The sequence below is a fragment of the Chelonia mydas genome, chromosome 10, assembly GCF_015237465.2.
Source record: "Chelonia mydas isolate rCheMyd1 chromosome 10, rCheMyd1.pri.v2, whole genome shotgun sequence".
NCBI lineage: Eukaryota > Metazoa > Chordata > Testudines > Cheloniidae > Chelonia > Chelonia mydas.
Window position 1 is genome coordinate 51747299 of NC_051250.2, and position 24280 is coordinate 51771578.

Below are 24280 nucleotides of genomic sequence, written 5' to 3' on the forward strand. Positions count from 1 at the left end.
TGATAACTACTATTTTGTGGCATGTAGTTGCTATGTCAAAGAGGCAAGGCAACATAATACATCCCCTTAAGCTGTGTTCAGTAACCAGTTTATGTCATAATATAGCCAAAAGGACTGACGAACAAAGATGGCGAATCTGGGCTGAAGGAAAGTACTCCTTTGTCTCATGCACTGGACGAGCCACTTTTTCCTACCTCATTGGCACAGTGTCTAACTTTGCCCACTCATATCTCTTACTACCACATACTTTGAACATTCCAGCTAGGCAGAACATAACTATGTTATCTTCATAATTCAGCAACACACATTGTTTACCCACATATGTTTCTGGGGTTTGAAGATAAGACATTAATGTTCTGACTAGTTGGAATATTTGAAATGTGTGGTGGTGAAAGCTGTGAGTAGGAAGGTATGATAATGGTGAGACCCACTGCTTTTTATTGTAAGTTTGTGTATCTCCAAGGCTGAATGGGAAGGAATGAAGAAATTCCGGAACAAAACTAAGTCTGCTCTCAGATCTCCTTGATAGAGCATGGATTTGATGTTTCTCTCTCCCCGTGGAAGTCTATCAGGGTGGAGAACAGAAGAAAATGAGAATAAAACGATCAATTACACACAAGAGCAGCATTTTTCCTTTTAATTATAGGATGGAAATCTCTTAGTTATTTGCAGCTAGAAAAGGAAACAGGAAGACAAAAAGCTAACTCATAACAACTCCTAAGAAAAATCACTTGTACTGCATACTCCTGTACACCACTGAAAGGACCATTATAATGTTTCCAGCAGGGGGCTGAGTTGCTTCAGTTTTGGAACTGATCAGAGGATGACATGATAGACAACTTCCTCTGTTTTTCCTGGCCAGTTAGATTGCTTTGAGAATAAATTAGTGCAGAGCTATTTTGGGTGAGCAAAAACAGGCAGAGTGAGAGAGGCAACTGTTTGGCCAGAGGAGAGAGAAGGAGCGTGTGCATACCAATCCTGCAAAAGGAAAGGAAAGGCAAGTACTCAGTTAAAGGTATATAAGCAGCCTGTTAAGTGAAAAACAATGTGGGATAAGTATGGAAGATGCTGATGGAAAGCTCAGCCTAGGCACCACAACAGTTGCTAGTTCAAAAGGAGAGATGCCAAATTGTGGGGAGAGTCTGAAGGTCAAATCGGAGACATGCACCACAGACAACGCTTATAGTCTTCAGGATCCTTGTGTGGGGAAGGACTAGTAACCAAAGGGTGTGGTTCTGATGGGAAAATGAAGAGATACTTGGATTAAATCTGGTATGGACCAGTAGGATTCACTGTAATTATTTAATTATTGGAATGGCTAATTGTGTTATAGCCCTAACCTATTCACTATCTATCTAACAGCAAGGGCAACATCTCTGAAGTAAATTACCCTCATTTTTACCTATCTTGTATCTTGGCCAGACTCTGTGTAAAGGTGGTTGCATTCTTTTTTCACCCCTGTATGGTTAGTGTCAATCTTGAGAGAACCCAGCAGGTGTTAATTACTGAGGTGGTTCTCATATATGCAACGGCAAGAGCCTTTGTGGTTTCTGCTGTGGCTGTCAAGATCACCGATGCTAACACACTTTTGTGCACCGCCACACATGGTGGTCAGGCTCAGGCTCATGTGACCCAGGATGGAGGCATTTACAAAGCTTAAACATCAGGTGGGGTAATCGAATCATTCTTCAGGGCAGGAGCTCACTACCACCAGGTTGCCACTGAAAGCCATTTTCCCCTAGATGCATCAGAGAACAAGTCTCCAGGTATTAGGGTTTTATGTGCCTTCTCCAACAAAAGGCTTAGAATGCTGCTGGAAGCATGCTAATGAAGTTAATGGACCACATTCCCATTCTGATAGACAAAAACTATGATTCTAGAGCCCTATAGCCCATACTCAAACTATTAGGGTAGAAGGAATTACCTTTTCTGGAAGCCCTGAAGGCTTGGTAGTATCATATTCAAATAAATCCTAAGTACAACCAGGGTGGCATTAAACACTTGATCATGTGATCATGAACTTTAAAGTAAGAAACTGGGATTTTTGGAGTTATTAAAAAACTGTCAATATACCAGTTCACCAATGGTGCAATTTCCTAGTTAACAGCAATTAAGTTGTGCCACAAATGTTCTCTGCCTTAATTTACAATTATCAACGTACCAAAGACCTTCTGTAAACATTTTGCTTATACTGTTGGCCAGTGATGCAGTCCTTACACTGTCAAAATTCACCGTCAGTTACAAATGAATCTAGGTAAAGAAAAATTAAATATTTCTTCATGAAAATGAGGCGCACATGCAACCACACTGAACATACTGTATTAAAATAGTTTTTCTTGGTTAAATGGTAGCAAAAAAATAAACCTGTAAAATATTCCCCTTAAGTTAAATAAAGTGCCATCTCTTTTAGACCAAATGAGTATCAAATGAGTACATCACATGAAATTTCTCCTTGATGCATTTAAAGTATTAATAGCTAGGACCCTATTGTGGTAACTGCAAGTATTAATTGATGTGTATATATACTCAAGCGGCAGCAGTGAAGCATTGTTGTAAGTAATGTTATAGATTAACAACATGCTCATTCTATAACCTGGCACTTAAAGAATTTTCCTGAGACAAGTTAGCATCTTTCAAACATATGAAATCTCTTGGGCAAATGAAAATAGATTAAGTTGTCATTGACATGTATATGATAAATTTTCTCTAAAATCACACATGTAAATGTCTATTGCTGCAAACTCCCAAACTATATCTAAAGTCATGTCCAACACTTAATACCTCTTACCTAATTGTGAACGAATGTACTGCTTTTTAAATAGGAAGTTTCTTTCCTCTGTTGAAAATCTGTGTTGGCAAATACATGCAACTAACTTCCATATCAGCAGCATGGGTAACAAGCCAGTGGTCTGACATGATAACAAAAACTCCAGTTTTCTGTTAGTGCCTGTAAACTTAATGCACAGCTGTGGGGATTTCAAAGGATCGTGCAATTGCTTTAAATTAAAGTAATGAGATATTTTAAGTCCCCTCTATAGTAGAATTTAAATACTGATATGTGGGGGGGCAAAACCTTGCTTAATATCAGCCACTTACACATGATGTACTTGAAAATAAAACTTTGCCAATTATGATTTAACAATAACATCAATTAATTGTAAAATAGAAAGAGATTACATAAGAAGGGAAAGTAACATAGCCACATAAAATACACATCTTATTCAAAAGTAAATTTACCTAGCTCAAAATAGACTAGACTTAAATTGCTTTCCTGTGCCCCTCAGATAGGCACCATACTCAATAAGCAAAGTTCAATTTTACCTAAAATATAATCTCTCTTCATAGTAGATGCTTTATTCACAGCTTTTATCTTGATTGATCGTCTGTGAAGATCATTCTTAGAAATACCATCAAAGAAGAAGTCCTCATTAAAGATGGGATTTCTGCTTCTCTTTATAACAGTGCTTCTTTGTTTCTGAAGTTTCCCTGGCACAAGAGAGAAGGTGATGCAACAGTTAATCCTTTTAGGTTCCACAAATACATCATATAAGCCTTCAGCACTTATCAGACGGAGTCTCAGCCTTCTGCTTTCAGGACAGTAGTCAGAGAACAGTCTCAAGATTCCTCTTCTATCAAGAAATACTGTACACACACTTCTAAGTCTCTCTCTGCCATTAGTAAAATCCTGGGGAAGGATGGTTGACTGTGACCCAGAAGAGCTTTGCGTGCTTGAGCACTCACATAAACTTACCAAAGACCGCCTATTGGGATTGGGGCTGCTGTCTGTGGAGCTGTCTTCATCTGTGGATAAGTTTTCCCTTAGCATGCTGGATTTGCTTTCTGCCTTTAAAGTCCTGCAGAGCAGTCTCTCTGGGCTTTGGATTGTAAATAAAAAGCAGGATCTGGGAAGGAATCTTTTGAGAAGTGAGGAGGTGAAAGGGGAAGAGTCAGTGGAAGAAGCAGTATCACAGTCACAAGTGTCTTGTCTTGGCATGTGTGGATGCCTAGAAGAGAGTCTGGTGGCGGTAGAGCTGATGATGCTGGAACCTACTCCCTTGAGGTAGATTCTGGAACTTGGCAGCAACAGTAGACAGGACATAGAACAACTGCATGGGTCACTGTGGAAAATACTCTCCTTTCTTCTGGTATGGGGACTCTCCAACAAAGTGCAAAATCCATAGGACGTCTGCACCTTGGGGAAATGGATGAGGGAAAGTGCTGCCTGTGACTGTGGGTCTGAGTTGGTGCTTTCTTCCATTGAAATGAAGTTATTAGCAATTTCAGTTGAGAGGATATGTGGCAGCTGTGTGCTGGGGTTATGAACTGTTTCACGAGGGCACAGGTTGGTCTCTGCATAGGACTGGATGCGGGAGCTGGGATCCCTTGCAGAGTGGGAACTAACCAATCTGGATGGGATGCAGAATTCTGGAATCCTGTCTGGGGTTAAGATGTTGGGAGAAGCAGCCATTGCCCTCTGAGCTCTATTCCAGTAGCAAACTCCTTCTTTTCCCAACATGATTGGCTCTGAACCCTTGCTGAGTTTCTCCAGGCACCACATCAGGAACAGTTTGTGATACACACAGCTATTGTACAGGAGGAGAGATCTGTCCTAGGGGAAAGGCTAGTCACTGGAACCTGCAACACAGGAAAAGTAAGATGAGGATCACTTGCTGCTTTTCATAAAAGCCAGCAGCCACTAATGGTCCGGAGGGAGGCAGAATTAAACACTGCATCAGGAGGAACCAGCTACAGACTTCACAGTTAGGGAAGGAGACTTTAAAAAAAAAGAAAAGCCTGAGTGCGATTTTAAATGAATTCAAGCAAAATCACAAATGTAAAGAATTAATGAGGGAGCCTTCCTCTGTAGTGGTGAGACATGATAGGCGCCTCTAGTTTAGGTCAGTTTTCCTGAACCACTAACTTGGTTGAAGGACTTTTCTTTGTCCAAAATGGCAGCAATCACTTGTCTGCTGCTAAATGGCGTTTAACAAATGCCATCACTTAAAAGCTTTTGGCTTTTTAATTTATAAGAAGAAGTAAACACCCTACTTGACTTCCAATACACGTAACTTGAATCTTAAAGCTTACTAGTCGAATGACATTTCTGATGTGCTGTTAGAATGGATGCATGTGGTACAATTTAAGGAGTACCTACCTCTAATTCTTTAAATGCAGTGAGACAGTCCCTGCTAATGCCACTGAGACGGGACACTGCAGTAGATGTTCAAACTGTAGTTCTGCTGCAGTTCAGCTAAACAACTGGTTCTGCTTTATAAAGGCTGACAGAAGTGGTCAGCAAAGTAGACCATCACCAGTGGAGACCTGCTCTCTTTCGGGCAGCACACATCCTCAATTGCCGCTCTCGAGATGATGTGTTATATGCCACAGCAACAACCTGCAAGCCCCACCCTCAGACAGGCTTCCAGGGAGTTTACATGCAGGTCAGTTCATCTACTGCTGCAGCTACACAATGTAAGAGCCTCATTCAGAGCCAGTGCACACCCCCTCCTGTGTAACTGGTTTAGGTTTGTTTTTATTTGCTTGCATTTTTTAAAAAGACAGTATGACTATGTCTAGAGCAAATATAAAAGGAAATATGGTAAAAAGGAGTGGATGTAGTAATGATGATGCTTCCTGCAAAGAATGGTAATTGGATTATCGAAGTGCCTAGGGAAGGTAAGAGGAGAGAAATGGCAAGATGACTGGTACAGATGGAACTAGTATCAGGGGGAAGGCTAAACTGCAATACAGCACAGAATTTCATTGCTGTTGCCAGTGCAAAAAAACTACATATAAACAGAAATGACACGAATAGCCACCCCAGAGGTCCAGAATTTAGCCCAGTAGTTTCCAAATTGTGGAAGGAGAGATGGCTGGTTATATTTGTGTTGGCTTTCCACTTAGTATCCAGCTGCTAACTTGAATTCAAAACCACTTAAAGAAAAACCCACTTAATACCATTCTAATATTTTCTATCTAAGTAACTGCTGGTCAGCATAGGCACAGGCAGCAATTGCCAAAAGGAGTGTTGGGATTGCAGTGCAAGGGACATTTGCAGTGGAACACTTTGGCAACTTTGCTCCAGTTCACTCTGAACCACACTCTTCTATGAATGGTGTCTCTATTTTCCAAGGCTGATCAGAGTTTAGGGCAGTTGCCATATGGGGTACCATACTTGCTTATGGGTCATGCCAAATGCCGATTCCAGATGGTCCAACAGCTCCACCACCTTATCTATGTGCTTCTTAGCACAGTGCCCCTGATAGAGAAAGGCAGATTATTCAGGAGTGGCTTAAAACTCCCCAGATAAATCCTAAGAAGCAGGCATTATTCCAGAGAGCTAACTTGCCCCAATGTCAACAAGGCAATCACTCTAAAATATATTATGCCTTATGAAAAACTGATATCCCCTGGAATTAGGCCATGGTATACTTCCCAAAAGTACTTGTGATATCATTGGCTATTCTTCTGCCTCAACCAACAAGTGACAGGCGTCAGAATCTGAATGTGGATTCCCCATGCAGTGAGGAAGGTGTCTGACATTAGCTTGTGGTACATAAGGCTATTGAAATGTCAGTGCTGTCAGAAACCCTGAACATGCTGCACAGTTCAGGAGCTGCTGGAGCCCTTCAGAAACCCACAAAATAGGATTTGCCATGGATGGGGGGAGTTCAGTGAAAGTTACCCAGTGGGCTTAGTCTCTTCCGATCCAAGGTTCCTAGTCAGTTGGGGTTGGTCCTGCTTTGAGCAGGGGGTTGGACTAGATGACCTCCTGAGGTCTCTTCCAACCCTAATCTTCTATGAGTCTATGATCAGTGTCTGCTTTAGTCCCAAACTTGATGAACACTAGACGGTCTGAACCATGAAGTGCTGGGATACTTGCTGTAAAACTCCCTGACCTGGGCATGATTCTTCTCTCTCACTGATTTTACATACTGTAGTCACTGATTGTTATGGAGTTACTGCAGTTTTACATTAACATAAGTGACAAGAGAATCAATCTTAATACCTGTTTAGTTATGTAATGTGTATCCATGGCCATGCCAGGTATTCATTGTCAAGATATAATCTCAGAAAACACTAGGGTGCCTTAGCTCTCTGGAATAACGCCAGCTTTTAGGATTTATCTGGGGAGTTTTTAGCCACTCCTGAATAATCTGCCTTTCTCTATCAGAAAGGGGCACTGTGCTATGAAGCACATAGATAAGGAGCTGGAGCTGCTGGATCATCTGGAATCGGCATTTGGCATGACCCATAAGCAAGTATGGTACCCCATATGGCAACTGCCCATACTCCAGTCAGCCTTGGAAAATAGAGGAACCTTTCATAGAAGAGTGTGTTTCAGAGTAAGCTAGAGCAAAGTTGCCAAAATGTTGTGGTTCTTTTTTTTATTAGGTGAAACACTTTCTTGCCCCATAGCGATACTGTCTAGTTGATCAATGCCTTGAGTAAGGAGGATCTTGTGTGGAGAGACAGAAATCACTCACCTTTTCACTTCAGGTTGAGTGATGCGTGGGGCGTATGGAATCTTGCCATCCTTTGTTGGGCTACTTACAAAACCTGAAGTTCAGCTGATCATTCATTTACTTTGCTAGTCAAGCGTGGAGGCTGTAATTGTGCCATATCCTGCTTTTATCTTTATTTTTTTACTTAAAGGCCTTTAACTGTCTCTTAGTAAATTTTAGCCAATGACAAATCAGTGATCCTTCCAGAAAGAAAGCATTGCCAGAAGCTAAAGGAAACCCAGACTCTTGAACCTGCCCTGAATGTGCCCATTCAGCAGCTCTCCTTATTCAATTAATGCTTGGCCGCAAAACACAGCCCCATCAGTCCCTCTCATTTCTGAATCACTTAGAAAGCCTGATCTAGGGGATACTGGTCACAATGGTGTTCATGTCCATAGATGACTGGTCCATCATCCAAGTGATTTCAAGAGAAAATTTTGTCATGAGAGGTAGAATCTGTACTTGGGCTAACAGATATTGATGACTGTACATTTTACTGTCTGCTTAAAATTAATTCTCACATTCTAATTCTCTGATGACTGATGCATTTATTATGGACACAATGCTCAACACAGTCGTCTCTGATTCTATCTTCTTAGACTTTCTCTGTGACTTGCTCCTTCATATCGGGACTCATAACAGTCATTATTAATTCTTCACCAGCTTCTGAGGATTTTCTATCTGTTTTTACAGGCTATGGTTATCCCTGAACTATCAAAATCACTTTGTTCTCATATACTGACTAATTTCCAGTTGACTCTATTATGTTAATTCATACCCCAAACACCTGGAGCATGTCACCATGGTTCAGATTGTGCCATATCTTCAGGATCATGTTTTTGAAACACCCTTTTCAAAGAGGGTTTAGAATTGTCTGTTCTACTGAAGCGGCATAATTGAAAGTATTTGATGATCTTTCAAGTAGCTAAATCAAAAGGCCTTTCATCATTTCTGGATTTGCTCTGTTTAGCAGTCACGTTTAACAAGATCAACCACAAGATATAATGTTCCTGTTAATCCTTCTCAAAGGATTTAAGCCTCCATGCTCCAAGTGTTTTGCTGCTTAGATCTCTAATTGCCCATTTCACATTCTCCACTGGACAAAATTATAATTATTCTATCCATGTGAATGCCCTTAAAAGGCTCTCTTAAGTCCCTCCCTATTTTCTCTTTCTGTTTACTTTCAATACTCTGTCCTAGTTATCAACACAGTGTGGGTGACATTCTCAGCAGTGCAACTGTACAAATGTTCCCTGATGACTCTCAAAGGATGAATCCAGTATTCCACATTAACACGTTGTGATCAGTAGCCAGCCTGGATCCAGCATGCATTGATGCTTCACAGAAGAGAGTGTTCATAGGAAATCAGCTCATCAGAATATCCCCTGATTTCTAAGGCAGAAGGGCTTCAGTCACAAAGTTGAGCTCCAGGTATGAATTGCCCAATAGCTGTTGGTGGTAAGGCCTGGAGTTCTGCTTTGAGCCCATCTCCAGTTAAGAACACTAGTGAGTAGTAAGATTCCTACTTAACTCTAACTGCACTGCTGCGGAACAGCTGGCAAGATGGTCTCTTCTGATTACTTGTTTTCTTTTGACAATCACAGATGGAGCAGCGGAAGAGCCCTCTCCAAAATCTTGGAAATCATATCATGCCCAGAATTATTGCCAAAATCCTGGGAAGTAAAAGCACAGATTTAAAGGCAAGAATGAGTTGTCTCTGTGTACAGAGGCCGACCTATGTTGGAAACAAGCATTTCAGTATTCCATTTGTCCCTTTCCTGCCCCAATAAGTCAATATGTGGGTGCATCAGTCATGGGCAAGCACTACTGTGCAAAGGCCTGTATTACTGTCTAAGGTAAAAAAAAATGTACAACTCATTTCACAGTATTAAATTGTTTATAAAATATGCAGCATTGAAAACAGAAATATTGGTACAAAATGACTTGTTAAAGAGCTGTGATACAGATCTTCAAGGCTTATAATAAATCGTAGGTTTGCATAACAGTGAGATGAAAGATTCTAGAAATAGGAGATGTTTATAGTTGAAATAATTGAAATATGGTTTGATTGGTTAATTTTAATGGGATGAGTTTGCTTCCTCCTTTTGGATATTATCTTGTGGGATGCCGAAAGAAGGGATCAGTGACATGGATGAACTGGAAGTAATGAGGTTTACTATCAGGGCTGCCTCCCCCAGTCTATCTTGGGAACCTGCAATCTACCGTGACACCATTAGGCCTTTGTTTTTCTGATCTTTAATTGCCCTAACCAGATGAGGGCCACTGAGAAGGAACCAGAAGATGTCACCATCCCACTTATTTAGTGTCAGGACCCCAATTATGGGGGGCAGGGGTCGAAGCCAGAGCCTGAGGGCAAGGGACTGAGAACATACTCAGAGTTCAGTCAAGAGGGTCAAAGACAGAAGCAGCAATCTGTCCTGGAGTCATGCTGTAGGATCATGATGGAGTTGATGTTGATGAACTGCAATGGATTGGAGCCAAGTGAGTCAGATGAAGTAGATTTCAGAGTAACAGCCGTGTTAGTCTGTATTCACAAAAAGAAAAGGAGTACTTGTGGCACCTTAGAGACTAACCAATTTATTTGAGCATAAGCTTTCGTGAGCTACACGAAAGCTTATGCTCAAATAAATTGGTTAGTCTCTAAGATGAAGTAGAGTTAGTGGAAGAGAGGCAAGGTGAAACATCAGAAGCAGGGATGAGGACCAGGAACTGGGATCAGGAATGAGGCAAGGGATCAGGAATGCACAGCAGGGTCTGTTTGCAGCAGCAAGCCAGGGATCTGCCTAGTTGCACAGATAGTTTCCAGATGTTTTCCTTAGGCCTTAAATAGTGTGCCTGGGCCAATCAGGCTCTGCCAGTCAAGACATCCATGGGCCCTCCAGTGGTGGTGCCGTGGACACAGCAGCTGCCCAGGTGCCAGCAGATCCAAGTTGCAGACTTGCAGATTCTCACACCTTGGCTATAATCTGAACAACTGTTGGGTTGAGAGCCTTTGGTTACTCCTATCATTCTCTCCCTTATTTTCTTCTCTCACCTTATTTCTCCTCTTTCTTAATGTCCTTTTGCTGTCTTTTGTCGAATAAGAATCTGGCATAACCAGCCAAGACATTTTCCCCTCTGCAACACTGCCGTAAGCCTGTGAGCAGAGAGGAAGCTAAAAGCAGTGTCTTCAGCAGCCCTATGCTGGTAGGTTTCCCAGTTTTCAGAGTGTCTGATAAAATGATGCGTGCTGCCTGTGTTTCTCCGTAGCAAGTCTGTGAGTAAAAAACGTAAGACAGAAGCTGTATTTTCTGTTGTTCCATCTGTGTATGTCTTGTTTTGCCTTAAAGGGAATAGGATTGAGCTTCTCTTCATCAACAAAGAGAAAATTAGTTAAGATGGTCTTGAATTTCTTCTGTTTTTGCCAAAAGAACATTCAGTACCATCAAAGATTCTTATATAGTTAAAGGGAAGGGAATTAAGGGAAAATGTTACGTATTCAATTCTTTGTTTCAGATGTGCTATTTTCCTTCTTAGTTAAATAAAAGGTTAAAAATATTTTTTACGATGGTTGCAATGGGAGTAAGCCAGCAACAACTTGATACAAAACCCAAGACTGTTACAGCATGAAATAGTTAATAAGGGTTTTATTAATGTCTTTTCCCCGTTTGGACCTGAAGTACCCCCTTATTAACAGAAGTTCTGGCTGATCCGGATCACCACTACAGAGGGGCAGGTACTGGACTTAAATCAGCATTTCATTTTGCATAGGCATTCAGCTTTCACTGTCAATTACTTTGATGAGCATGCAACTATTGAGTATGTTCCTTAGTGACTTTCTACTAGCAGAAGGACATCTATATATGGATTTGGAACTTCCAAGTCACTTGGCTCATGATTTGAATCCCTTTCCAGCTGACAAATCACTTCAAAATTGGCACTATTTGGCAGCTATTCCTGGAGGTCTGGCATGATGTAACGACTACCACAGTCAAAACTAATACGGCTACAGTAGAGAATTTCCAGCAATTGTTGGCCTGCATCGGGGTCCCTTTTTGTTTGTGGTTGTCATGGATGTGATAAGGGAGGGCTGACTTGGAACACACTGTTTGCTGATGATTTAATGGTCTGTGTGGAAGACTGAGAGCAGCAAGTCAACTTTGAACCGTGGCAACATAGTTTTGAGCAGGCGGGACTTAGAAGGAACATTATTAAGACCAAAGCTATGGTACTTGTGGGAGGAAGACTCATCACAAAGGATAAAAAAGGCAGAGAGCTTAGAAGAGTGAAAGAATTTAGATACCTAGGATCAATGGTGGCTGATGATGGCATCATACAAAAGCTGCTTGGTGCAAATGTTGGGAGCTAACCCCAGTTCTTTGTGACAAAAAGATGCCAATACAGTTAAAAGGTAGCATATATAAAACTGTAATTCAATCCATTTTAATGTACAGAATGGTAATCCGGCCAGCTGCTAGAAAAGAAATCAGTACGCTCTCCACCACAGAAATGAAGATGTTGAAATGGTCAGACGCTCCATGATCATGTGAAGTCCTTTATTACTGAGGCTCAGAGGCAAGAGCCAGGAATTTTTGGGTTGCTGAAGTTACTGGTGTGAGGGACAGACTAGGAGAAGAGATTACTTGGCCTGCATAGACTTTTGAGGGAAGAGTCTGTGAAGTTTTGATTTGTTAAGAAGACTTCATATAAAAAAACAACTAACTCTGCTGGAAACTGCTTTCCTGGATTCTGTGAGAGAGCTGAGACAGAACTACCCCAGGAAATGAGCTGCCTCAGCAAGAGCAAAACCTGGTCTGGTAGGAGGAGGGTGCTATAAGATAGGCTCCAATCCTTTACAACATTTACATAGTTAATGTTCAACTATTGGTTCCTGATGATTCTGAGTAAGTCCCTTCTAGTTAATTGTTAGGTTACTCCTCAGATATTAGGAATCCCTCTTGCTCAGCTTCACTTCTGCCACTGCCAGTACATTCTTCAGAGTTTGTTTCCCCGCCCCTCCCCCACCCTCCTCTTCTTGGATTTCCTCATCTGCCAAGATATTTTTTCAGCAGCTTATAATTAGGTTCTACCTCTGGAGTATCCATCTGTATGTCTGAGATTTGGATTTCTATCCCAAGCGACTAGAATATATTTTTCCTTGTTTAAAGTCTTACTATATGATACCAATTTTGGAAGCTGAATGAGAGTTTAAAAGGGAATTCCCATTTGTAGTGGATTTCTGCCCTCCTGAGTACTGCTGTAATTTTCCCCAGCCCCTTTCCAGGAAAGCCTGAAAAAAAATGCAGTTTGTGGTTTTTCAGTATAAGTGCTGGATGCTCTCTGCTTTTTACCCATACTTCAATATTTTTTGCTCTTAATGAAGAAATTTCACAATCAGATCTCTTGGTCTGATATGAGGCCCCAGTGGAGGGAATAACACCCCTATGTGTTCTGTTCACTTTCACTTCTTCCAAAAAACTGAGATTTAAGAACTCTGCAATTAAAGTTCTGAGATACAATACTGGATTGTCTCCTTCAGCTTTTTCAGGCAACCTTTCAATTCTAATGGGCGATGCACTCCATAATGTTTTATGGAAATATGCTTATGAGTGTGAATATACTGTAACTGGAATATGCTTTATGCAAAAAGTCTCTTGTAAGGTATCATTACAAAGCTTATAATCTACTGAGTGTGTTCATCCTATTTGTATGAATGTATCATTCTTGTATCTGAAACTAGGAATATGAAGTATAACTCTGAGGTCCTACTGTAAGTATGCAAAGTGTGGGCCATTAATGGTGGTTTGGAAGCTTGACGGCTCCCACTGACTAGGACAATTGGTTGTAAATGGTCTGTTTACTTGCAAACCTTTCTGGGTGCATGTGGGCCAGCCCTGGAAGAATGGAGGCTGGGGTCTCACAGGACATGTGAACATGTTACCTGATACTGGAATCCATCTTAAATCTGATGCTTTTCCTTTTAGAAGGAAGGATGGGGACCCAGAGAGACAAAAGATTCCCACCTTGTGCCAAACAGAACAAAGGTTGCTGCCAGTCATGAGAAAACCCCTAGTTTCCACCTAAGATGTCTGCTGAAACTAACAAGGACTGTACCAGGGGAAAGGATTGGGCCCAGACTAGGAAGGAGTCGAGTCTGTGAAAGAAGCTTATTGGAACATCTTGGAGAGTGAGATTTCACCTTGTGACAGGGTCGGGCCAGATGGCTACAAGAGAGTAATAGAAGGCAGATATATTAGCCCCAGGTTCAGTAGGTCCCTTTTCCCTGGGTAAGGTAATAGAGAAGGTTCCAGAACAATCAGGAACCTTCTGGAGACAATTAAGACAGGCTGATTAGAAAACCTGCAGCCAATCAAGAAGCTGCTAGAATCAATTAAGGCAGGCTAATCAGGGCACCTGGGTTTTAAAAAGGAGCTCACTTCAGTTTGTGGTGTGCGTATGAGGAGCTGGAAGCAAGAGGCACTAGGAGCTGAGAGTGAGAACGCGGACTGTTGGAGGACCGAGGTGTACAAGCATTGTCGGACACCAGGAGGAAGGTTCTATGGTGAGAATAAAGAAGGTGTTGGGAGGAGGCTATCGGGAAGTAGCCGAGGGAGTTGTAGCTGTTGCACAGCTGTTCCAGGAGGCACTCTAGACAGCTGCATTCCACAGGGCCTTTGGCTGGAACCCGGAGTAGAGGGCGGGCCCGGGTTCCCCCCAAATCCTCCCAACTCCTGGTCAGACACAGGAGGAGTCGACCTGGACTGTGAATTCAGAAAAGCGGCCAAGCTGAGGGCTGCCGTGAAGCTCCAAGGTGAGCAAATCCGCCAATAAGCACAAGACCCACCAAGGTAGAGCAGGAACTTTGTCACAACCTGTAATCAGTTTCTCAATGTATTAGGCTTAGACTTGTGTGTTTTTGCTTTATTTTGCTTGATGACTTACTTTGTTCTGTCTGTTACTACTTGAAACCACTTAAATCCTACTTTTTATTCTTAATAAAATCACTTTTGTTTATTAATGAACCCGGAGTAAGTGATTAATACCCGGGGGAGCAAACAGCTGTGCATATCTCTCTATCAGTGTTATAGAGGGCAGACAATTTATGAGTTTACCCTGTATAAGCTTTATACAGAGTAAAACGGATTTATTTGGGTTTGGATCCCATTGGGAACTGGTTGTCTGCGTGCTGAGCAGTTTTTGGTTAAAGTCTGCAGCTTTGGGGGCGTGGACCAGACATGGGTCTGTGTTGCAGAAGGCTAGTGTGTTTGGCTCAACAAGGCAGGGTTCTGGAGTCCCAAGCTGGCAGGGAAAACGGGCTCAAAGGTAATTCCAGCATGTCAGGTGACAGTTCCAAGGGGGACTCTGTGACCAAACCCGTCACACTAACATTCTTTTTCCCTGATCTGTTTTCTGTGCCATCTAATTTAAGCTTCATATCTCTCTCTGCTGCAGCAATGCCAAGTGGCTCTGCAGCTCTGACACGGTCATTTGTTTTTCTTTGGCCAGTTTCTAGAACAGTGACTCAACCTTCCAAGTCAGTCTTGTCCAAGATTCTAGGAGTAAAGAAGGAAATAAGATTACATCTCATTGTGACTTCAACGTCCTTCCTTAATGCCCCATCTCTCCCTACCATATTGTTCCCAGTTATTGGGGCAGAAGACTATTTCAATCAGTAAAAATCAACAACAGCACAGGCATTGTTCACCAGCTAACAACAGCATTATCTTCCAGGGGTGCTGTACTGTGGAGTCGTACAGCAATTTTGTGGCATGGCACACCTGAAATGTATGGGTTTCCCCCCTCATCTTAACCTTAGTTGTCTTTTGAGATTTTAAATAAAGCTGTTAACCAACTAACTAAAACAAAACAAACCAAGCAACCAAACAACCCTCCTTTGAAGCATTCCTCAGACCCTAATAAATAGTTTGGACATTTTTATGCCAACAATCTACTGACAAACCTGTGGTGTAAATTCCTCATCACAATAGTATCAGATGATGTTATAATTAAGGCTCCAGGGCCAGATCTTGGCCCCTGGTATTCACCTTTGTGCTGCAGCACAACATATTGCTAATACTCATTTGTCTTTTCTGAGAGCGAGCTTCTTGTAAAGAGAATGTGTGGCTTTCCAAGTGCTGTTCCTCCATGGATCACAGTACTCTTAAAATTCTGGAATGACTTGGCATAACTGGTTTTAGTCCCAATGATCACGCTGGAGTAGACTACTGATCTCAGTACCTGTGGATATGTCACATGTAGCAGTACTTTACCCTCTAGTTTCCCGACAATACTACTGACTTGCAGAAAAATCTGGAATTGAGATGGTCACCTCTTACTCATCTCTAACAGGTCACATGCCACCAGGGGCTATTCATATATTTTGACCTGGTACACTTTTAGAAGCTACACAAACATATAAGAAAAGGTCTTGTGCAAAAGAAGTGGTTTAGAAAATAGACTTCATTTATTCCTGTCACACAGCAGGAGTCAATATATGCTCTGTCTAGTGGCTGTAAAAGGAACATATATAGATCAAGATGAAAGATGGCTGTCATCTGCTTAAGTATTTGTAAATTAACCACAGTTGACTTGTTGACTGCTTAAGTATTTGTAAATTAACCAGATGTTGACTTGTCCTGTGCAGGACATATGAGGTTGAGAGAAAGAGGTATGGTACTTTCCCCTTTATCCAGTGTGATAAATTACATGTGACAGCTAAAGTCCTGGTGCTTGTTTCCCAAGTTGAAACATTTCTGATAGTCACAGCCTCCTGGTGGAGCTAGCTATCTCAAAAGCAGTGTGGATGAACAGGACCATACCCTTTTTGCACTTAAGGAAGGATGTAGCAACTTCAAGTGAAATGAGACATGAGGACTTGCTTTCCAATGCATCCCTTCATATTAATCTAACCATTCTATGCCTTTGGAACACTGGAACAGTAACTCTGGAAACTGCTACCAGTTTAACATCTGCCCTTTGCACAACTCTGATATTGTGCCTATGAGAGCTGCATCATAGCTTCTAGATATATAAAAAACATATGATTATGATTAAGGCCTTATTTAAATCACGGGATGATTGTCAAAAAATTGCGACTGAGTTGTGGACAAGCCATGGAAAATTGTGGAAAAGTAATAATGGATCTTGTTATTTGAGGTAATCAGGTTAATTACTTTTCTGTGATTTTTCTGCTGTTGGCAGCCTGGGGCTGAGAGTGGGGACTCCGACTGTTGGCCAGCTGGGGCTGAGAGTGGCCACCCAGGGCTGAGAGCGGCGGCCGGGGCTACGACTGTCAAAATTGCGGTGGAAGCCACAATTTCCGCAATATTGTGAATTAAGAATGGCCTTAATTATGATTCAGTAACATATTAAATGTATCGTAGAAACAATTTTGTTGTAAATCTTTCAAATAATGTTTGTTTCTTGATCATATATAGCTCACTCACTGCCCTTTTATCTCTTTCTTAACATCAATTAACTTAACTAATCTGAATTTTTAAAAGATTGATTCAATAATCTACTTAATTAAGCACAAGCATCATGCTTTTTTAAGGAGTAATACTTTCTACTTTCTGTTGCGGCCTTTGATGAAAAGTTTATTTAGGACACAATGGGAAAATATTTTGTACTGTTCTCAGATCGCATAAAATAATGCCTTCAGCATATGAAGTCACTATCTGAATAATCTTTTTAAATATGACAGTGGTTCTGTGCTTGTGTCCAAATAAGGACTCAAGGAACTAAGGCAAGATTTGTACCACATAGCTAATCATGGGTATATGAAAGGAAGCTTTGCAGTTAGGAGTACTGCTGAAAGTATAAGCCATTATATCAAGTGTATGTGGGCGTAGCAGATAAGCATTGCATTTACATTCATACTTTCCCAGACTCATGTTGCTATGAGTCTTACACAACCTGACCATTCCCCCACACTCAATAACTCTGCATGTTTCAAAAAAAAAAAAAAATCAAATAAATTGACAGAAGTGTAGTAGAGGGAGAGGAGAATGGAGGATAATACCCAGAGGAAAAATAACCAGTATTACTGAATCTGATACCTACCAGTGGGCTGTGCAAAGCTGAGTCTAATGTACCCTAACACACAGGCTATGAAGAAAAATCTTACTATTACTGTGAGGGTGTGTAGCATATTGTTTCCCAATGTAGCTTGATAAAATTTCTTTACTCTTTTTGACAGCATCACTACTGCCCCCCTCAAAAAAAATCTATAAGAAAATGTGAAACTTCAGAAGCATTGATAAAATTTTGGGAAACTTGGGAGGTAACAAAAGTGATATAATAAATAAAACCTTACTTTTTTGGGGGGGCTTGAACAGGGGCCCCATCAGCCTCAAGAGTACCAGGTTAAGGTCCGAAGCTGGGGTGGGCTGTTGGATTTGAGGATACAGCCTGTCCAACCCTTTGAGGAATCGTCGCACCACATGATTAGTGAAGATAGAGAGGCCATGTTCTCCTGGGTGAAAACCTGAGATGGCGGCCAGGTGAACCTTCATCGAGGAGTGAGACAAGCCCTGCTGTTTCAACTTTAGCAGTTGAAGATAAAGGGATAAAGTCCAAGATAAAGGGAACCAACGATTACGTTGGAGGGATATGGCTCTGCAAGCACCAAATTGCTAATCTTTTCCATTTGGCCAGGTAAGTAGCTCTGGTGAATGGTTTTCTGCTACCCAAAAGGACCTCCCTAATGGGGTCTGAGCATGTGAGCTCTAGCAGGTTTAACCATGCAACTTCCAAGCCGTCAGGTGGTGAGTTTTGAGATTGGGATGCTGGAGACAACTGTGATGTGGAGTGATGAGGTCTGGAACTAACAGCAGAGTAATTGGAGTATCCACTGAAAGCTGCAGTAGCATGGTGTACCAATGCTGACATGGCCAGGCTGGTGCCACCAGGATCACCGAGATTCCGTCGCTCCGGATCTTGAGAAGGACCTTGTGAACTAGCAGAATCAGAGGGAATGTGTAGAAGAGGTAGTCCTTCCATGGAAGAAGAAACACGTCTGCCAATGAGCCCGGGCTGTGGTTCAGGAAGAAGCAGAATTGCAGGCACTTCCTGTTGCCCCCTGTGGCAAACAGATCGTTCTGGGGAACTCCCCAGCATTGGAAGATATTGCTTATTACGTCCAGGTGAATAGACCACTCCTGATTTTGAAAAGACCTGCTGAGGTGGTCTGCTAGCTCGTTCTGAGACCTGGGGAGATAGGATGCTTCCATGAGTATCGAGTGTGCTATACAGAACTCCCAGAGCTTGAGGACTTCCTGACATAGGGGAGAGGAGCACGCTCCTCCCTGTCTGTCGATAAAAAACATCACTGTTGTATTTTTCTGTCAGGACTGATATGCATTTGTCCTCCAGGAGAGGCTAAAAGGTCTCAAATGCCAGACGGAATGCCCTGAGCTCCCCAACATTGATGTGAAGCAGCAGTTGCTCCAGAAACCAGAGGCCCCGAGTTCTGTGCTCTCCGAGGTCCGCTCCCCACGCCATGATAGAGGCATCACTGGTCAGACATAGCAAGGGGTGGGGTTTGGAAAAGGTGATCCCTGCACACACCAAGTGCGGGTCGAGCCATCACTGAGGAGACTCGAGAACCCGTGGTGGAAGGGTAAGTACCTTGTCTAGGCTGTGCCTGCTTGGTCGATACACCTGGAGAGGTCTGAGTCTGAGCCTCATGTGTTGCACGACATATGTGCAAGATGCCATGTGTCCTAGGAGTTTCAAGCAACTTCTTACTGTGGTTATAGGTAATTGTCTGAGGTTCTGTACGACATTGTGAATGGCCTGGAAACAGGACTGAGGCAGGAACGCTCTGGCCTGTCTCGAGTCTAGCACCGCCCCTATAAACTCTATTCTTTGAGTAGGGGTGAGCATTGACTTTTGAGTGTTTAGGAGGAGGCCCAATGCGTTGAAGGTGGATCTTAACAGGGTGACCTGTTGATCTACTTGTGTCCTGGACCAGCCCTTGATTAGCCAGTCATCGAGGTATGGGAATACCTGAATCTGCCTTTTTCGCAGAAAGGCGGCCATGAGCGACATACATTGGTGAACACCTGAGGTGCTGATGATAGGCTGAACGGTAGCACTGTGAATTGGTAGTGAGTGCCCCCGACTACAAACCTTAGGAAGTGCCTGTGGGGCGGGGTTAGGGAAATGTGGAAATATGCATCCTTCAAGTCAAGGGCGGCATACCAATCTCCTGGATCCAGGGAAGGGATAATAGTGGCCAAAGAGACGATACAAAACTTTAGTTTTTTCATGAACCTGTTGATATTGCACAGGTCCAAGATGGGTCTGAGGTGCCACTTTGTTTTTGGTATTAGGAAATGCCGGGAGTAAAACCCCCCTTCCCTGAGCTCCAGCGGAACCTCCTCCACAGCTACTGCCGATAGGAGGGTTTGTACCTCCTGCATAAGGAGTTGCTCATGAGAAGGGTCCCTGAAGAGGGACGGGGAAGACGGGTGGCAGGGGGGTGAAGAGAATTGGAGAGAATATCCCATTTCTACCATAGGACCCAACGGTCTGAGGTGATTTGGGACCACGCCTGTAGAAATGGGATAGATGTTCCAAAAAAGGGAAAGAAGGATCTGGTTGGCAGGCTGGTATAACGCCCTCAGGTGCATCCTCAAAAGGTCTTCTTAGGGCCTGGTGGTTGTCTGGACGACCCAGATCCCCAGTTGCTCGGGGGTTGGGGGTTGGTGATGACTGTTTTGATTTCTGGGTCGCCTGCAATTATGGTCCTGTCAAGACTGCTCCTGGTATTGTCATGATGTGGGCTGAGGCCTAAATTGTCTATGCTGGGTGGCAGGAGTGTGCAGTCCCAGCAATCTCAGAATGGCTCAGGAGTCTTTCAAACTGTAGAGTCTTGAGTCCGTTTTCTCTGAGAATAGTGTAGAGCCCTTGAACAGGAGATCCTGGATTGTCTGTTGGACCTTCCTGGGGAGGCCCAAAGTCTGCAGCCAGGAGCAATGGCGCATTGCGATGCCCGAGGACACGGCTTGCATTGCAGAGTCTGCTGAGTCTAACGGGGCTTGCAGTGACGTCCTGGTGACCATCTTGCCCTCATCCACCAGAGCCGCGAATTCGGACTTAGAGTCCGGTGGGACCAGGTCAGAAAATTTGAGCATTGCATCACATGATTTCAAGTTATATTGGTTATACGTGCCATTGTGCCGGCCATGGCACTGGGGGAAGGTCTGCATCACAGACCATCACAGTCTGTGAGCGTTGGTGGCTATGGTGCCAGCTCCTCTGGGACACACAGGAGTCCATCTCCGATTTGGACTCCGAGGAGTACGAGCGTGGAGACCATGGCAGTGCTGTGCCCGTCGGTGCCAGGGATTGGTGCCGGGGAGATGGAGATCGGCGCCGAGTCATAGCCGGCTTGCCCTTGGACTGCACCGGTGGCCACTGTGGTGCCTCGGTGCCGGTGCACTCTCACTCTGATCAGGAGAGTGTGGACCTTCAGAGTTATAAGAGTGATCCCAGGCTGCCTTGTAAGTCTCCGGTGTGGAGGGAAGGTCTAAATCCTCCACTTGGGTCTCCTCCAGTGGCAACTCAATGTCCCCTGCCGCGGGACCAGAGTTGACAGTGCCGGCTGTTGAGCAGGAGGGTAGGTGTGGTCCTGCACAGCTTGCCCTCCCTTGGGCGGCTCCCATTCCACTGTTTGGGACGGAGAGCACCCCGTGTCCGTTTTCCTGTACTTCTTCCTTGGCACAGGAGACTGTGATCAGTGCTGTGATTGCTCCCTTGCCATGGTCATCGGCGCCGGGGAGTGCTCGTGCTGAGGGTGTCTGACCTGAGTCCTTCCTCAGCACCTCCTGGATTGAAGTCAGTGCGCTGCGCACCAATGCCAAGGAGCCCAGTATCATATCCGTGGGGCTCGACTCAGACTGAAGGCACAGAGCTGCTTCCATTAGCTGCAGCTTCAACCTGTGGTCCCTCTCTTTTCTCATGCGGGGTCGAAAACTCCTACAGATCTTACACCTGTCCATTTGATGGGACTCTCCCAGGCACTTTAGACAAGCTGTGTGTGGGTTGCCCTTGGGCATAGGCTTTTGGCAAACCCCACATGGTTTAAAGCCTGGGTCCAAGGCATGCCCCAGGCCCAGAATAGGGAAGTGGAAGTGGGGAGGGAGTGGAGGAGAACACCCCCGAGTTCAGATACCTAAACTAACTATAAAACAACTTTTTAAAAAACTGCCTTTTACCTATTGACAGAGAGACTATGCTAGAGGATCGCTTGTGAAGACGAGACATGACTGCCACTGGCGGTAAGAAGTGGAGAGGTGGCGGGTTGGCAGGGCCCTATATGCGGCACTATGAAGGTGCGACTCCAGGGGGCTCCACAGCCGACTTGACAGGTGCTGCTAGGGGAAAACCCTTCCGGCAACTGTGCATGCGGTGCGCACATACACAACTAACTGCAATCGATATGAGCAAACACGCGAAGAAGAACTGTGCTCCAGGACAAGGGGTGGGATTATAAACCCTTCTATTAAGTGCTGTGGAGCCAATATGCTTTGGTGAAACACAAGAGTGTAGCAAATCAACCCAGAGCCCTCTTTTGAAGACAATGAGGGCACTGAAGGGGCATGTACTCCACGTACACAGCAAGGGGCATGTACTCCTTGAAAGGACCATTGTTTTTTCTTTCTCCTGCTGGCATACCCACTTCTGAGACTGAAGGGGCCACTTAATACATGTAGATAGTAACTGCTCTTCCATTTATGCTTTCATATTACTCTTATGTATATTCTATAGGTGGAGCAGGTACTGAAGCTTGTTAAGGTTGTCCAACACTAAGACAGTTTTCAAATTGCTTATAATTTTGCCAGATTTAAACTGTTCAGGCTCAAAGTACCCATATGGTGTGTCTGCTTTAGGCTGAAATGTTTCTGAGTTTCAGCAAAAATAAACAAACCAAAACAGATCAGCAGTTTCCAGGAATGAAATTAGGGAAAAACAAGTTGTTATACACTTCTTAATGAATAGGTTGCAAGTTTTTGCTTTATTTATTTATTTTTGGAAGCTCCAGCTTCTCCAAGATTTGGAACAGATGGGGGCTTGCCCTGGTTTCAGGGATGTGTCTTTGGCACTCCCTGTGAAGATCTGGACAAGTTATAAACCTTCTCAACGTCTGTTTGAACAGGCTCAGTAGTGAGTTATTGAAGTTTGACTGCTAAAATTCTCAGAACAGTTTGTCTGCACTGAGCACACTCCAAACCAGGGTTGCAGCCAGTGACGAGGACTTTATTTGAAATTGCTGCTTCTGGCTGCAATAAGATGGATACAGGATCTGACAACTGCTGGACTGTTTCTCCAATGCTCTCAGTTCCTCTTCCCCTTATGGACATTCAGACGGTGTGGAGGAGGAAGCTACCTCAGCTGAAGGAGAGAGGGGACAAGAGTTAGTATTGGGTTCAAGGTGGGGTAGATGGGACAAGGAGAGAGGGGCACAAAAAATGGAACTGCCTGGATAAAAAGAGTGGGAGGTGGGAGCGAAACAGGGTTTGAACAACTCAGATTGGGAAAGCATCTGAAGGGCATGGAACAGGGTTGCCTGAGCACTTGTAGGAGAAGAGACAGTGCAGGAAGAGAAGGAGGACTTGTGGGGAATGAGGGCAATAGGAACTGGCTAGACAAGGAGGGGGAGGGTCTGTGTGTAAAACAGGAGGGCTGGGGAGGACCATTACGGGAGACTAGAACTGGCTGGGAAATGGGGCTGGAAGAGGGGCAAGAAGTCCCTGGAGACAGGGAAGACTGGGATAAGGAAGACTGGGACAGGTTCAAAGGGACTGGGCAAAAGAGGTCACACTTACGGGCAACAGGAGAGAAAAGAGTGTGCCAACTAGAGCATGCTCCTCTCCAGAGCCTGGAACTGAACCCAGTATTCCAGTGTCTCACATTCCTCTGCTGTCAGCAAATATCTGTGAAACTCAATGGAGATGTGTCATCCTTCTCTAGTGATGGTTCATGTAGAGAATGATGGCTTACCACTGCTGTTAGTTACTCCGTTAGCTCAAGAGTCAAGAATTCGTGTGATGGATCTAAAGCTTCCAACCCTGTTGATGAACCACATGGATGTCAATATAACTGTATGTGATGGAATTAGTTTTATCAGGTTTTTTTTTTTTTTTTTTAAATTTAGGAAATTACACACACACACAAAATCCACCCTGAGCGGCTTTGTAAGGCTCACGTACATTCATAACTCTCCCTCACCTACAAATCTCTCATACCTACCTTTAAGTTTACAAGTAAGCCAACTAATAATGATTAATAGAGGTTAACTGAGGAGATGTATATATTTTAAAAAAAATCAAATGCAAGTAATAGGGCCTGACCAATCTTCACCCTGACCACTTGCTCGGTACATTGTATCTTTCTCCCATCCTTAATGGTTTTCAAGACTGTTAGTGCTTTGGGGCAGGGTTGGTTTCCTTCTGTATGCCTGAACACATACAGGGAGTTAATGTAATATAAACAATAAAGGGATATGACAGAGTGCTGAGTTTGGAGTACCTAAAGTGCAGGTGCATCAGGGCTTGTGGCTGAACTGTTATATGAACAAGGAGTAGGTGTGCCACCTGCAGTCATAAAATCTGTCATTCTGTGTCCCTGCAATCTTCAGTTAAAATGGGATTAGATTTCATGGTGGAAGATGAATTCCCATTATTTTCCACAAAAGCTGCTATAGGGTCATAAGAATTTTTCTGTGTTTGTAGATGGACCCTATATATGGTGACCATTTGTCCATTTTA

At 43.5% G+C, this 24280-nt stretch overlaps 1 protein-coding gene across 3 annotated transcripts in view; it reads right to left on the bottom strand.

Moving 5' to 3' along the window:
* LOC114020815 (C2 calcium-dependent domain-containing protein 4C) overlaps window positions 1–24280 on the bottom strand; it is a 33373-nt gene that overhangs the window by 8272 nt on the left and 821 nt on the right. The window contains exons 2-4 of one of the 3 annotated variants that reach the window (XM_037910917.2): window positions 23339–23581; window positions 17821–22904; window positions 3322–4635 (exon numbers count right to left, since the gene is read on the bottom strand). In XM_037910917.2, the coding sequence (XP_037766845.2) occupies window positions 3322–4558 (1237 nt within the window). In that variant the 5' untranslated portion in view covers window positions 4559–4635; window positions 17821–22904; window positions 23339–23581. Of the gene's footprint in view, window positions 1–3321; window positions 4636–9383; window positions 15059–17820; window positions 22905–23338; window positions 23582–24280 lie in introns of those variants that run through there. The other 2 variants (XR_006284549.1, XM_043524469.1) reach the window with 2 other exon arrangements.